Below are 13,019 nucleotides of genomic sequence, written 5' to 3'. Positions count from 1 at the left end.
CGAGTTACCTCCTCAAAACCACGGTGAATTATTGGCAAGACGATTGGGGTAACTGGAGAGCGGGCGATGAGGCTTGCAGTTCCCCATTTTAGTCGTCTTATAGGAACATCTTCTTGAAACACCTTTCCCTCTGGGAAGGTATGCAGCTACTAGTCATGGTGAGTAGTACCAACGGTTAGAGGTCAGAAAAGCCCAGAAAGAAAGAATGTTTAAATGTGCAAGATAACTACCCAAGATCCATCTTTTAATCGCTGGAGAGATTCATTCATGTGTTCTTGGTAGATTCCACCACCTCTAGTTATAGGTATACATTTTCCTGCTCAGAAGAAATCATTAACATTCATCATGAGAAAAATCCTATTTTGGTAAGAAGGAAAACCACCAAATCCTACTAACAAAAGTCCAAATCGGGAAAATCATACAAAACACTGATTGCACAGTCTTTCAGCTGAGAAGAAGACAAGAACGAAAACATATGACATACCAGTGCGGAAAATGTAGGAGAAGATAGGGTTCCTGAAACATATGTCCTCTGCAGCAAGAACCCAGCGAGCCAATTCTAGATCAAGGGAAAGGAGACCCTTGAACGCACCCCACATTACTGGATCATCCAAACTGATTACAAAAAAGAAATCAACACCAAAATACAAGTGAGTGTAAGTAAAGAGATTATGACAACAAGAAAAGATTATGTTTTTTGGAGGTTCTAAAATTAACTAACGTCGACATGTGATTACTAACAGTGATGAGAGGAACACCAGGTGGTCTTGACCGGACAAGATTCATAAGGGTATCAGCATTGTGAACTGAGCTTTTGTTGCAAAGATTAGCTACTGCTCTTGCAAACGCACTAACAGCCATTATCACAGTTTTCCTTGGAAGTCCTCCCAAATGATCAGATCTTGCAGCCCATTCCATTATCCTCCCCATTTATGCCTCTTCCCACGAAATCAAGAAAGCTTCAAAGTTGTCTCTCTTCAACAGATCATAATAGAAGCTAAATCTACTTGCATTATACAGGGCCGGTTTCTGAAGTGCAAACCGGAAATTAGCATTACAACCGACAAAATTCGATGCAACGATTACATAACTAGAGTTCGTTTACTAAGCATAAGTCTCTAAATAAGTAATCTCGACTAATCTAGTAAAGTTTTAACAATCAAACGGAACAATTAGGGATTATCAATCTCTTTACTTAAATTATCTCCAAAGACGATCTACATTGAGACTAGTCCCAAACAACACTTAGAGAACGAAGAACACTTACGATTGGAATCGAGACCAGAAGATTGGCGTCAGAGGGAAATCGAAGAAGCTTGCTTGAGAGGATTCAGGATTCATCCAGAGAGAGAGAGTTCAAAGCCAGGACGAACAATTGAATGTGGTTGGTTTAACTCGGTACGGTTAGATAGGGACACCGATTTAAGGGATGAACCAGGATTATTGGCAGGTCAGAGTTCCCACTTCCCATTGTCGTCGGTTGGCGAACTGTAAACAGTCAAATTGTTATCTGCCCGTTATGCTTAATTGGGCTTTTATTTAGCCCAACTCATACTATTTATTGAGGTTTTTTTTTTTTTTTTTGGTCACCAATTATTGACGTTCTTCTTTCGTATAAAAGACTAAAATTTCTTCTATCTTTATAATGAACCGAACACAGATTATTTTATCTTATTAACACTAAGTTAAACATAAATCAAAGACTTTCATGTTCTATATACAAAAGCGTACATTGTTTGATTTTTTATTTCTTTTGACAATAGAAGGGCGAGCGTACATTGTTTGATTATATAGACATGAAGAGTTACAACAGATACACTATCACAGAGTTGAAAACACAATTTGCACTGGTTTTCCCTGAACAAACACACGAGAAGGCGACGTTGTTCTCAGAGAAGAGATCGTTCTTGTGTGAAAATGTAAACCTCGTCGTAACCTCTCCTGCATTATCTACCATATTAGATGATCCCAAAAATCGTTGAACATACAGTAGAAGAGAAAATTATGTAAAGATTGTCCGAGTGGCTTTTTACCCTTCATATCCACAGTAAGTAGGGGTGTAGTTATAAATGAGATTGCTCAGCACTTTCTCAGAAGATGGTCTGTTCTGTGACTTCCTTGCTTCACTGCACCACATTCAACAAAACTAAATCCATCAGAATCCATTACATGAATACTTCTTTATATTGATTCTAATGCCAACTGCTTTCCTAATATAGCAATTAGAGTTGCTGCTGCACTCTCTTATCAGTTCTTAACAAACCTTGAAATAAAGAACAAACCTGACTAAATAATTTGCAACGTGCTGAGTCACCTGGATCGCGTCCTCAGAGTGTGGAATGCCGGATAACCCCCACTCGAATGCATTCTTCTGCAAGAGTATTATAGGGAACTTTTCTTTTAAAAAAGCTGTATGTACATCAATATACAATTATTTATAGAATAACGCAATGAACCACAGTGATAACTAAGCCTAGCCGCTAAAGGACTAAATGAGAGACGTAAGTTAACTAGTGAGTATGTACCTCCGGATGCCACTGGAATCCCGTCACTGGATATTGTTTTGATTTAACTGTTGAAACATATATCTGGAAATATATATAAAAAGTAGATTGTTTTTATGAGGTTAGATTTTAGAATATATGAAATCTGTATGGTTATTAAGATCATAACAATACCTTGTTGTGGTTATCACTGCATGTTGTGACGATGTTAAAGAAATTAGACAGAGCAACAGTGCCTTCAAAGCTGTCTGGTGATATACCATACTGGAAAATCATGATAATTTGTATTAGTATCAGCAAGCAGATAGAAGGAAGATATTAACTATTCAAGAACAAGAAAGTAGAAAATGGCAAGAAAAATTGCACAAGTGTAGCGGTAAACAAAACTAATAATGTCAAACTGCTCTCTATGGAGAATGTATAAGCATGTTAAGCAACAAATATAGTGACAACTATATTCCATAGTATAACTGTGATATAAATTAGAGGTTGCAAATACTAACCTGATGGTTCTGCATAACCAAACAGTCTGTACTAAGCTGGTTAAACAACTCTGGTGGAAATCTGCAATATGTGAAACATTACAATTATAAATAAAATATATTGCAAAACATATATACACATCATGAAGCTGTATGCACCTTTGGAATACGGTTCCTTCGATATTAACATTTTCAATGAACTGAAGACTTGATGCACAATTTCTTGCATCAACTTTTTCAAAGATGCCTCTGTTCTGTGACAAAGGCAAGGATTATAGACTTTGAATGGAGTTTGCTGATTCTCAAACTGTACTACATTCATTCACATTCTAATATTCTCTGCTTGCCTTAGACTGATTCCACATTCTAATATTCAGCTACATTTATTCATTGACCGAAAAAAGTTCCCACAAGAAGTAAAAAAAAGGCATTTACCTGACTAACGATCATTGTCAAGAGCTCAAAGCCGAGGCAAATAGCATATAATGGAAAGTGCTCACCAGCATCGTTTCTTTCCAAAACTTTCTGAGAGGATCGATCATAGAGATATATCAATAAAATCATTTTATTGGAATTCTATTGTCCAACCCCCAAATAAATTGAAACCAATGTAGAGCTTCTTACATAGAAGATTTTCTTGACGATTTCAAAATACAATCCTTCTTTAGCCCAACCACCAGTGAGTATCACACCGTTGACCAACTCTAGCTTCTGCAGTGATCCAAGATAATTTTAGAAAATAATATCAGGAAGAAGCAATCCAATTCTTAAGCCATAACAACAACACCTTCAAACCTAATTGATGAAAAAAAAAACTAAACGCAGCCAAAAGGAAACTTATAAAGATTATACAGAATCGGCTGAGCTAATAATATAAGAGTAACCTGGAAGAGAAGTTCTTCGGGCTCGTTATATATGAGGGGGATAACGCGTGCTCCACCAGCTTCAGCCAATTTCACATACGACGCCGCAATGTTCGACGCGTTCGTAGCATTGTTCAAACGACCCGACGCGCCGTCTCCAGGATGGCTCAGAATCCCGATAACCGGTCTGTAATTGAGGTTCAGATCAGGCGCGGAGCATACCACAAGAGGACTCCGAGGTGAATCATCGAGTCCGATTTGACTAGGGAGGAAAATCGCCGCAGGCGACTCGTTGGCTTTGGCCATTACGGTGATATCTTTGAACACGGATAGTACCACCACCGGTACTAACCAGACGTAGCTCCACATCTCAGAGAGGATGATGAAACGCGAGATGTGAAATTTCATACCACAGGACAAGAGTATATCTTAAAAAGGATCGTCTCTGCTCCTTTCTCTAGCTAGTCTCTCCTCTGCACAAGGCACTTTTTCAAATCAAGAAAACCAATATCCACCGTCCACGTGTTATGGATTTAACGATAAGCCACTTTCTCGTATCGTATTCGTCGTCACTATGGGGCCCATTTTTCCTCATGCGTGTCCCATTTAAATTGCCCAATACCAAAGGTAAGTTTTGGTAGAATAATTTCTTCAAAAAAATATGATAATAATTTGCTCCTAAAACCTAGCATAGTTTTTTTTTTTTTTTTTTGAATTTAATGTTGAAAAAGCTAGCATAGTTTCATCGACACAAATCAACAATACGAACAGGGGAATAATGCAGGTGAGCGAAACAATTTTGCTCCCTATATTGAAATCAGAGTTACAATACAGTATACAGACAACGAGTAAGTTCTTAGAAACGGGATCTTGGTTGTGTGAAAATGTAAACCTCGTCATAACCCCTCCTGCAAGATCCAAAGAATCGTTAAAAGAAATCGACAACAACATAAACAAGAGAATTCTGTAAAGATGATGGTCCCCGAGTGGCTTTACCCTGCGTATCCACAGTATGTTGGCTTATAGTTGTATATGAGATTGCTCAGCACTTTCTTAGGTGGTGCTCTGTTCAGTGACTTCCTTGCTTCACTGCACCCCATTCAATTCAAACCCCAATACATGAGAAACGAGTGCACAGAATGTTTTTGGAAAAACGCTGATGAGAGACCTTACCTGACTAAATAATTTGCAGCATGCTGCGTCACCTGGATTGCGTCCTCAGAGTGAGGAATTGCGGATGATCCCCATTCAAATGCATTTTTCTACAGAGAATTTATATTGCATAAAGAGATTTGTTTTCCTTTTCTAAAATCAAAGCTGTCCACAGAGAAGAGGATTAGAAACATAAGTAGTTTAATTGGCCAGTATACCTCAGGATGCCACTGGAAACCAGTTATTGGGTATCTCTTTGCTTTAACAGTTGAAACATAAGTCTGCAAACGAAAATATAATTAGCTCCGTTCACAAAGTAAGGTCAGATTCTGGAATTCATAGAGTTCTCATTGTTTATAGAGGTTCTCATGTTGTTACCTTGCTGTTTTCATCAATGCAGGTTGTGAGGATTTCAAAAAAACTAGACAAAGCAGGATTGCCTTGAAAGTTTGCTGGTGTGATACCATACTAGAAAACAACAACAACTCGTATCAGCAAGCTTATAGAATGAGAATATAGTCACCGTTCAAGGAACCACAGAGGTAAACCCTAAACAATAGGAAGAGAGCAACAACCAAAGCAGAATAAGTTAACGTTCTTCCATGTCCTGCAACATTACTAACCTTGTGTTTCTGCATAACCAAACAATCTGTGCTGACTTTTTTCAACAAAGGTGGAGGGAATCTGCAAGTATGAAAGACTACAATTATACCATGGGAAAAACTTGTGTTCTTAATATATAAACTGTGGAAAACTATGTAAAAGCTATGCACCTTTGGAATAAAGTTCCTTCAAGATTAACGTTGTCAACAAATTGGAGACTAGATGCATTATCTTCTGCATCAAATCTTTCAAGAATGTCTCTGTTCTGTTACCAAATGACAAGGATTTGGAAAAAATATTTAAGAATGGAGTCTGAAAACAAGAGTTTTGTAAATAAGGAAAGAAGAAAGTAGTCACCTGACTTATGATGATTGACATAAGCTCGAATCCTAAGCAAATCCCATAAACAGGAAAATGCTCTCCAGCATCGTTTCTCTCCAAAGCTTTCTATGAGAAACATAAAACTTTTCTTAGATCTTTAGGAGTTTAAAATATTGCAACACAAGAATGTCCCAATGTTTTCAACTTACATTGAAGATTTTTTTGACGGTCTCGAAATATTCATATTTTTTAGCCCAACCACCAGTGAATATCACACCATTGACTAGTTCTAGCTTCTGCAGCAGATTCCAAAATATAGCAACATTCAAAAACCCTAATTGAAGTCCAGCTAAGCCAAAGTATAAGTAGTAATTTTTTTTTTTTTAAGAGATGAGAATGACCTGAAAGAGCAATTCTTCAGGCTCGTTGTAGATTAATGGGATAACACGAGCTCCACCTGCCTCAGCGAATTTCACATACGAAGCGGCGATGTACGTCGAGCTAGTATCATTGGTCAACCGACCCGACGCGCCGTCGCCAGGGTGGCTCAGGATACCGATGACCGGCCTGTAGTTAAGGTTCGGATCCTGCGCGGAGCAAACGGGACTCCGAGAACCGGTTTGACTAGGGAGAAAAATCGAATCAGACGAATCGGCAGCTTTCGCCGCCACACTGATATCTTTCCAAGCGAAGAGTAGCATCGACAAATAGATGCAACTCCACATTCTCCGAGCTAGAAGATCGCCCAACAATGGTGGATGATTCGCACCGTTGACGAATGAGAGAGAGAGAGAGAGAGAGAGAGAGAGAGAGAGAGAGAGAGAGAGAGAGAGAGAGAGTGTGTGATCTGAAATCAGAAATTAGGATTTGTTTTTATGTATTTTATAAACCCATCCGATTGTGCCACGTGGCCCCATTGATTCAAAATCCACGTACACACTTTTCGAAAACCAATCCACTTCCTTTCTTAAATTATTTAATTTGTAACCACCCGGGAAACGTGTTATACATTTAAATATTTATATTTTAAAGCCACGCGACGTACCGACTTCTCCGCGTGTGGAACATTGCTTCCTTTTTTTTTTTTTACTTGTTGGCTTCAAAGCTCTGGCCGTTTGATTAAATGAGACACTCGACGGCTCAAGAGTTATATAACGGATTCAAACATAGAATCAGATGAAAACCAAGTTCCTGATTTTTATATCCTTCAATCAAACTCGGCTGTAACATAAAACAGAATGCTTTTTAAACTTTCTTGAAGAATGACATTATGTTCCCTTGCTTTGGATCTTTAACGTTTCCTCCTTTCTTGCTTCCTACTTTTCCTCCAATATTTGTGGCTGCCGCATTTCCAATGGCCGGGCTCTTCTTCTGTGCTCTGAAACAATAAACTCAGATGGATGCTTTAGAATTGTATTCGGGGTTTCACTAAGTTTCAAATGCTCTTTGTAGATTGGTCTTATAATGATCTCAAAACAACATACCTATTAACAGCATTTGCGTTTTTGCCGTCATTTAGCTTCTTATTTGTATCAGTATCCTCTTCCTTCTTCACCTTCGTTTCTGTCTCCTCCCACACTACCTCGGTTACTATATGCAGTCAAAAGAGGATTGCATAAGTAAAAGAGACCTTGAACTTTACCAAACAAGAGTTCGCATTTAGCCAACTCGTGGCTAAAGCTATGAATATGTGTGTTTATTCTTGTTATATTTGAAACTGTATTGGCTGCCTAAGTGTGTGAGAGAGACCATACCTTCTCTTCCACGTTCGTCAATACGTGTCTTCAACGTCTTTTTCCTTTTCGGTAAGCTAGGAGCTTCAGCAATTCTTCCCTTTGAGGGATTAACTTCAGCTTCGGAACAAATGGCCTGGATCTTCTCCATTGACAAAGTCGTAGAAGCATCAATAGAAGCAGTTTTTTCCCTGTCTTCTTTACTGACCTCTTGTTCATCAGATTTTATCTCTCGAGAAACACCTGCATCAGGCTTCTCTGGACCTGAATCTTCGGAATTGAGATCACCATCTGTACGTGAATTAACCTTTGGACTGCTAGGAGACGCTAAGCTGATAACATCTTCGTACTCTTCATCTGAAAAATCAAATATCACCTTCCTTTTTCTGTTCTCACTCTTAGGCGCTCTCTTGAAATTGACGTCTTGATTCTCATCATCGCTGCCTCCCTTCTTGTCAGCATCATGAGAAGGTTTTTGGTCTTCTGCACCAATTACAGAACATTGAGGAACAAAACTAACTAAAACAGACACCAAGCCATTGATCAGTACCTAAAGCAGGAATAAATGCCAACTCCACATAAACATTCAATATTTAAAAGAGAACTGGAGTGGATAGATTAGATGGCATACCCGAATGATCAGTACTGTGATTTTTAACCTCTGTTTTCGCAGACTTATCTTCCGTTTTCACAGGCACACGGCCCCACATATTTTTCAATGAACCACCAGTTCCAGTCACGCTTTTTTCGCCCTGCCCATTCTTCTTATTAGGAGGTACAGGAAAAGATTTTTCTTTATCCGAAGAGGACTTTACAGACTGGTTTTGAGCTGGAGCAGCATTAGTTTCACTCTTAGCCTGATGGCTTGAGTGCTGAAAACTCTTTCCCTGGTTTGATAGAACTGTACCCTTTTGAAAATCTAAGCTACTTTTAGATTGTACTGTAGTTCTCACACTTTCAGTTCGTGGGGCTGTAACATTGCCAGTGGTTCCCTCTATGTTACGCTTTACAAAAGAATTGGAGATGCCACAAAACCTGGTATACCTCTCTAGTTAGAATGGATAAGGCTAGTCAACAGTACTGGACATCTTTCATGCAACAAGAGAAAAAGTGTACCTGTTGCCTCTCAAGCAATTCTCAGTGGCAGAAGGCTGCCTGGAGAGTTCTTCTGCTTGTACAAATTCAGCATTCCATATGGCTGCTGGATCAATTGGAATACTAGCTTGAACACTGTAGATATGTACTGAATATTTTCCATTGAACTCTTTCTCCACTTCTGCATAGAAGTAATGACAGGGAAGTGTCAAATCATTTGCGCTTTTGCCATCACTTACTTCTTACTTGTAACATTGAAATAAATAAAACGATTTGAGATAATATCTTGAACTACAGACAAAGCAGCGCACAGTACTTGTACAACTAGTTGGCGGAAACAGAATCAGTAAGATGAAAAAACTAAATACTAGCAAAACAAATCATTACCATTATAAGCTTATCAGATAGTTGAACGAGAAGGAGACAACTAACAAAATTCGCAAATCTATGAGAACTATATGCAAAATGGTAACTAGCAAAAGAACCCTAATACAGAAGACGGTCATGAAGAATAACAAAGAGAATAAGAGGTCGTTGAATGAGAATGAGACCTGGAAGTTGGGTACTGGAAGCAAGCTTAACGGAGTAATCGGAAGGTCTGTTCTTTAGGCACCCGGACACAATATATACAACTTCAAAACCCTTGCCATGTTTCTCTACAAAATCCTTAAGCAACCTAATGACATACGAGTCCCAAATTTTTAAACAAAAACAAATCTGCAACAGCCAAAATGTACTGAACTCCCAATAGGTTAGGGGGGAACAATGTAATGTACCTCTTGGCAGTATTTGATGAAAGGGAGAAATTTCGACTGAGCCATTTGTAAGATACCTGAAACCAAATTTGATTGAGCGAATCAGTAATTGTAAACCCAAATTACTCAATTTTTACAAAACCCTTCCGAATCTACAGACTGATTTTAAAAGCCCACGCAGACGCTGATTACAACAAAAAACTACAAACTAACCCTATTCCGATTAGGTTGCAGCAAGGAGCGATAACCAATTTTGGACAGATTGTTTAAAATCAGTGAAGTGGAAATCGGAACCCTAACCAGAAAAAATCAAAGGAATCGAGAAATTAAGGGAAAAAAATAGGGAGTAATTATTACCACTTGAAGCTGATCGGAGACGAGAGACTCAATTTCATCGAGAACATTAAGGGTACGGGTGAGGGTCATCTTTTCCGATTTCTGAGATTTGGTTGCGAGGATTTTTTCCTTTTTTCGTCGAGAGAGGCAATGGCTGAGACTTTCCCGCCATTAAACAAAGTCACGCGCGGCATTCTTATTGTGGATTTGTTGTAGCGATTTGTTTGGGCCGCCAAACCCATCTTCTAGCGCTAGCTATTTCATCTCTGTTTTGCTCTTTTACCTTTTTACCACTTATTAATTTCCTTATTCAGATCAGATTAATCGGTCCGGTTCGCTTTATAATTTTTGGAATTTTGGTGTTTCGGTTTGGTAAACCCTCATCGTAGTAGACCGGAATTGAAATTCGGTTAAATAAAAATTGGTGTCAAATTTTTACTAAAAAACCAAAATCTGTTCAATTTATTGTAAGCAAACTACATAACTTCTTCAGTAATTGATATTAAATTTGGTATTTTTCTTTCGGTTACGGTTTGAAAGTTCCGAACCGAACCGGACCGGTCACTGTTTTTTAACTTCCTTTTTGCCTATCGCGAGGGAAGAAAGATACTAGAAAATGTAATTTCCCAACAAAAATATGATTCGAGTAATTTATTTATACGGTTTTTGTACGTCCTATTTCTAACAGAATTTACATTCTCCCATTCTTGATCAAATTAGGTATTATTAATCCAAAACAAAACCTACATATCCTTGATCGTTCGCTCTCTATATATATACGACTCTCTTTAATCACCTTTACTCACAAACCCATTCTTTCGACTCGCTATAGTTCATTCGAGATTCCTAAGCCTCCATCGAAGAAGAAGAATGTTCAAACGAATTATGGCCGAAGAACAGTGGGACATCCCTCACGCGAACTACCTTTCCTTGGGAATGGGACCTTATGATACGACGGCTATCTCTCCGACCAAGAAGAAAGAAGGCAAACCTCTACGCCTGTTTGGAAATTCGATATTTCCAGCAGAGTCCTCTTCCGATGACACGGCCATGGCTCTCGTTGACGTTCCAACATCTTCGGAGAAGACCCTTTCCTCGTTCGAAGTCGAGCTCGAGTCCTCGGAAGAAACACATAACAAGGACTCTCTCTCGTTAGAACTCTCTTTGGGGATTTCAGGAAGCTGTACTATTAACTCTAATGTTACTTGCGCAGGAATCAAGAAAAATATAACCAAAGATGCTAGAAAGTCTAAGAAGAGGAGATCACTTTCTAAAGAGGAGAAGCGAGCTGCAAGAGTCTTAGCGGAAGTACCACATCCCCATCCATGGACCATGGCCAAGACTCTGTCCGTCAGCGATGTCAATGGACTAAGCCGACTTATGCTGAACACAGTGGACGCCGAAACCCACATCGTTAGTCATCTCCCTACAGATGTCCAAGAGAACATCCAACAAGGAATTGGAATCGAGATCACAGCTTACGACCAAGAAAAGGGAACTGAGCACAAGTTGGTTATCAAGAGACACGTCAATACATCAAAAAGCTATGTTTTAAACGGTGGCTGGTCTGCAGTGTTTTCTAAGAGGAAGAAATTGGTGGAAGGAGACACGATTGGACTCTTCTGGAATAATACTAACTCTAGGCTCCACGTTGGTGTGCTTCAGAGAAAGAAAGATGAGAAAGATCTAGTTTGCTGAAGAGATCGTATTTCGAAGATGATTTGGTTTTACTTAGTTTAGGTTTTTTTTTTTTTTAATTAAGTGTGGTCAATAAAATTGAAAAATATTTCTTTCTAAAATTTTGAAGGTTTATATGGTGAATTTCAATGCAAAGATGTTTAATCCAAATAAACCGATACGGTTTAATCCAAACCGAATAAAAAAACTTGTTACGAGACGAAATCAAATCTAGACTGAAACCGTATTCTCTCAAGAATTGTTTCAACGATAAGTCGATAACTCTTCGAAGTGACTGTGTATCTTCGATAAAAGAAGATTCCAAGAAGCGCGAGAGATCTCTAAATGGTGTTTCTTTCTTCGCACCCAAGGAAGCAGTGAGATCGTCTCTCTCCGGCGATCGAAGAAGATTCGAACGAATATAAACCAAGAACCGCAGGAGTACACAATCATTCTTGACATCCAAAGAAACAGAGATCTCTATCTCCGACGTTCGTTCCTATATCTCCGGGAAAGAAGAACCGCGAAAAGACTAGTCAAGATCCTTTGTTGCCTTCAAATAAAACGAAGATGCCTCTCTTTGTTCACTCTACATCTCAGGCGAAGAAGAATCAGACGAGTATGAGCCAAGAACCACCTCCGATGAACACAGACGAAGCGTTGAAGAGTCATTGCTTCTCGCAAAATCCAAATTACTTCGAGAGTAATAACATCAAAGCTAGTAAATATAAGATATGGCTCGTGAGTTTTCTGGTTTGTATTATCTCTGAAAACGTACCTTCACTTCTTCTTGTGTTTGCAGGTACTCTGCCTAGAAGATACCATAGTAACTTTTCGCTTGGCTCACAAAGACTCTCTGGCCAGTTTCTTATGATCCCTAACCCTATATTTGTCGAAATAAGTTTGATGAAAAATACTCAGGATACCAATCCAGCAAGTCTTCAGTCTAGCTCTTCTTCTCTGGTAAGTAATTAGTGAACTTTCATCTTGTAAGAAAAACCAGTTGAACATCAATCAAGTTGTCAATCTGAGCATACGGATTTGTGATTTCTTTCTACGGTGCCATCAACAGCAACAGAATACAAAGACTATCTCGAAAGAGCAAAATGAAAATGAGGAGCCACACTGGACCATCAGGAAGGAACTGACCAAGAGTGATGTTAACTGTGTTAACAACCAAAAACTTATTCTGGAAAAAAGCTTTGTTGACGAGCACATTCTGAAACATCTCCCTCTAGAAGATTCCCAAAAGATAGACAGAGGTAAACCCGGAATCACGGTTAAGGTGTATGACCACGATACTGACAGTGAGCACGAGCTGTGTCTAGCACTCCGGAGTAGCTATGTTCTCAAGAATGGTTGGTTGAAAACATTTATTCAAAGAAGAGACTTGAAGAAAGGAGACGAAGTTGGTCTCTTCTGGGAGTGTTCTACTTCTAAGCTTCATTTTAGTGTGCTTTCTCGTGCAATCGCAAAAGCTCCTGCTTAAGAAATGAAG

The 13,019-nt window shown here is 38.9% G+C and overlaps 6 protein-coding genes across 9 annotated transcripts in view; 2 read left to right on the top strand and 4 right to left on the bottom strand.

Moving 5' to 3' along the window:
* The window catches only part of LOC104752297 (N-acylphosphatidylethanolamine synthase-like), a 5,227-nt gene extending 3,753 nt beyond the window's left edge, over nucleotides 1–1,474 (bottom strand). Inside the window, exons 1-3 of one of the 2 annotated variants that reach the window (XM_010474401.2) lie at nucleotides 1,268–1,474; nucleotides 722–1,029; nucleotides 546–615 (exon numbers count right to left, since the gene is read on the bottom strand). In XM_010474401.2, coding sequence (XP_010472703.1) covers nucleotides 546–615; nucleotides 722–930 — 279 coding nt within the window. In that variant the 5' untranslated portion in view covers nucleotides 931–1,029; nucleotides 1,268–1,474. The remainder of the gene's footprint in view (nucleotides 1–545; nucleotides 616–721; nucleotides 1,030–1,267) is intronic. The other variant, XM_019237610.1, reaches the window with a different exon arrangement.
* Nucleotides 1,693–4,503, bottom strand: LOC104752295 (gamma-glutamyl hydrolase 2-like). The gene is made up of 10 exons (XM_010474398.2): nucleotides 3,871–4,503; nucleotides 3,611–3,697; nucleotides 3,422–3,511; nucleotides 3,146–3,240; nucleotides 3,008–3,068; nucleotides 2,679–2,768; nucleotides 2,526–2,588; nucleotides 2,283–2,371; nucleotides 2,034–2,126; nucleotides 1,693–1,941 (listed from the first exon to the last, which is right to left on the bottom strand). The coding sequence occupies exons 1-10, from the start codon at nucleotides 4,255–4,257 to the stop codon at nucleotides 1,890–1,892; spliced, it is 1,107 nt and encodes a 368-aa protein (XP_010472700.1). The 5' UTR covers nucleotides 4,258–4,503; the 3' UTR covers nucleotides 1,693–1,889.
* LOC104752296 (gamma-glutamyl hydrolase 1) lies at nucleotides 4,572–6,758 on the bottom strand. The gene is made up of 10 exons (XM_010474399.1): nucleotides 6,327–6,758; nucleotides 6,135–6,221; nucleotides 5,962–6,051; nucleotides 5,775–5,869; nucleotides 5,625–5,685; nucleotides 5,380–5,469; nucleotides 5,220–5,282; nucleotides 5,023–5,111; nucleotides 4,846–4,938; nucleotides 4,572–4,757 (listed from the first exon to the last, which is right to left on the bottom strand). Exons 1-10 carry the CDS (start codon nucleotides 6,648–6,650, stop codon nucleotides 4,706–4,708), a joined length of 1,044 nt encoding a protein of 347 aa, XP_010472701.1. The 5' UTR covers nucleotides 6,651–6,758; the 3' UTR covers nucleotides 4,572–4,705.
* On the bottom strand, nucleotides 7,062–10,019 carry LOC104752293 (chromatin modification-related protein EAF7-like). Of its 3 annotated transcripts, none has more exons than XM_019237919.1 (8): nucleotides 9,866–10,019; nucleotides 9,530–9,585; nucleotides 9,305–9,429; nucleotides 8,775–8,934; nucleotides 8,290–8,693; nucleotides 7,680–8,177; nucleotides 7,410–7,515; nucleotides 7,062–7,303 (listed from the first exon to the last, which is right to left on the bottom strand). In XM_019237919.1, the coding sequence occupies exons 1-8, from the start codon at nucleotides 9,932–9,934 to the stop codon at nucleotides 7,171–7,173; spliced, it is 1,551 nt and encodes a 516-aa protein (XP_019093464.1). In that variant the 5' UTR covers nucleotides 9,935–10,019; the 3' UTR covers nucleotides 7,062–7,170. The 3 variants fall into 3 exon arrangements, with proteins under 3 accessions (XP_019093464.1, XP_010472698.1, XP_010472699.1); XM_010474396.2 differs by having other exon boundaries at nucleotides 7,680–8,141; XM_010474397.2 differs by having other exon boundaries at nucleotides 7,680–8,138.
* LOC109129550 (putative B3 domain-containing protein At1g78640) lies at nucleotides 10,730–11,542 on the top strand. Its single transcript, XM_019237844.1, has one exon. The coding sequence runs from the start codon at nucleotides 10,730–10,732 to the stop codon at nucleotides 11,540–11,542; it is 813 nt and encodes a 270-aa protein (XP_019093389.1).
* LOC104754013 (putative B3 domain-containing protein At1g78640) lies at nucleotides 12,071–13,010 on the top strand. Its single transcript, XM_019238232.1, has 3 exons — nucleotides 12,071–12,224; nucleotides 12,324–12,484; nucleotides 12,600–13,010. The coding sequence occupies exons 1-3, from the start codon at nucleotides 12,092–12,094 to the stop codon at nucleotides 13,008–13,010; spliced, it is 705 nt and encodes a 234-aa protein (XP_019093777.1). The 5' UTR covers nucleotides 12,071–12,091.

This window comes from Camelina sativa, chromosome 16 (assembly GCF_000633955.1).
Source record: "Camelina sativa cultivar DH55 chromosome 16, Cs, whole genome shotgun sequence".
Classification (NCBI taxonomy): Eukaryota; Viridiplantae; Streptophyta; class Magnoliopsida; order Brassicales; family Brassicaceae; genus Camelina; species Camelina sativa.
This window is presented reverse-complemented; position numbering and strand designations above follow the sequence as displayed.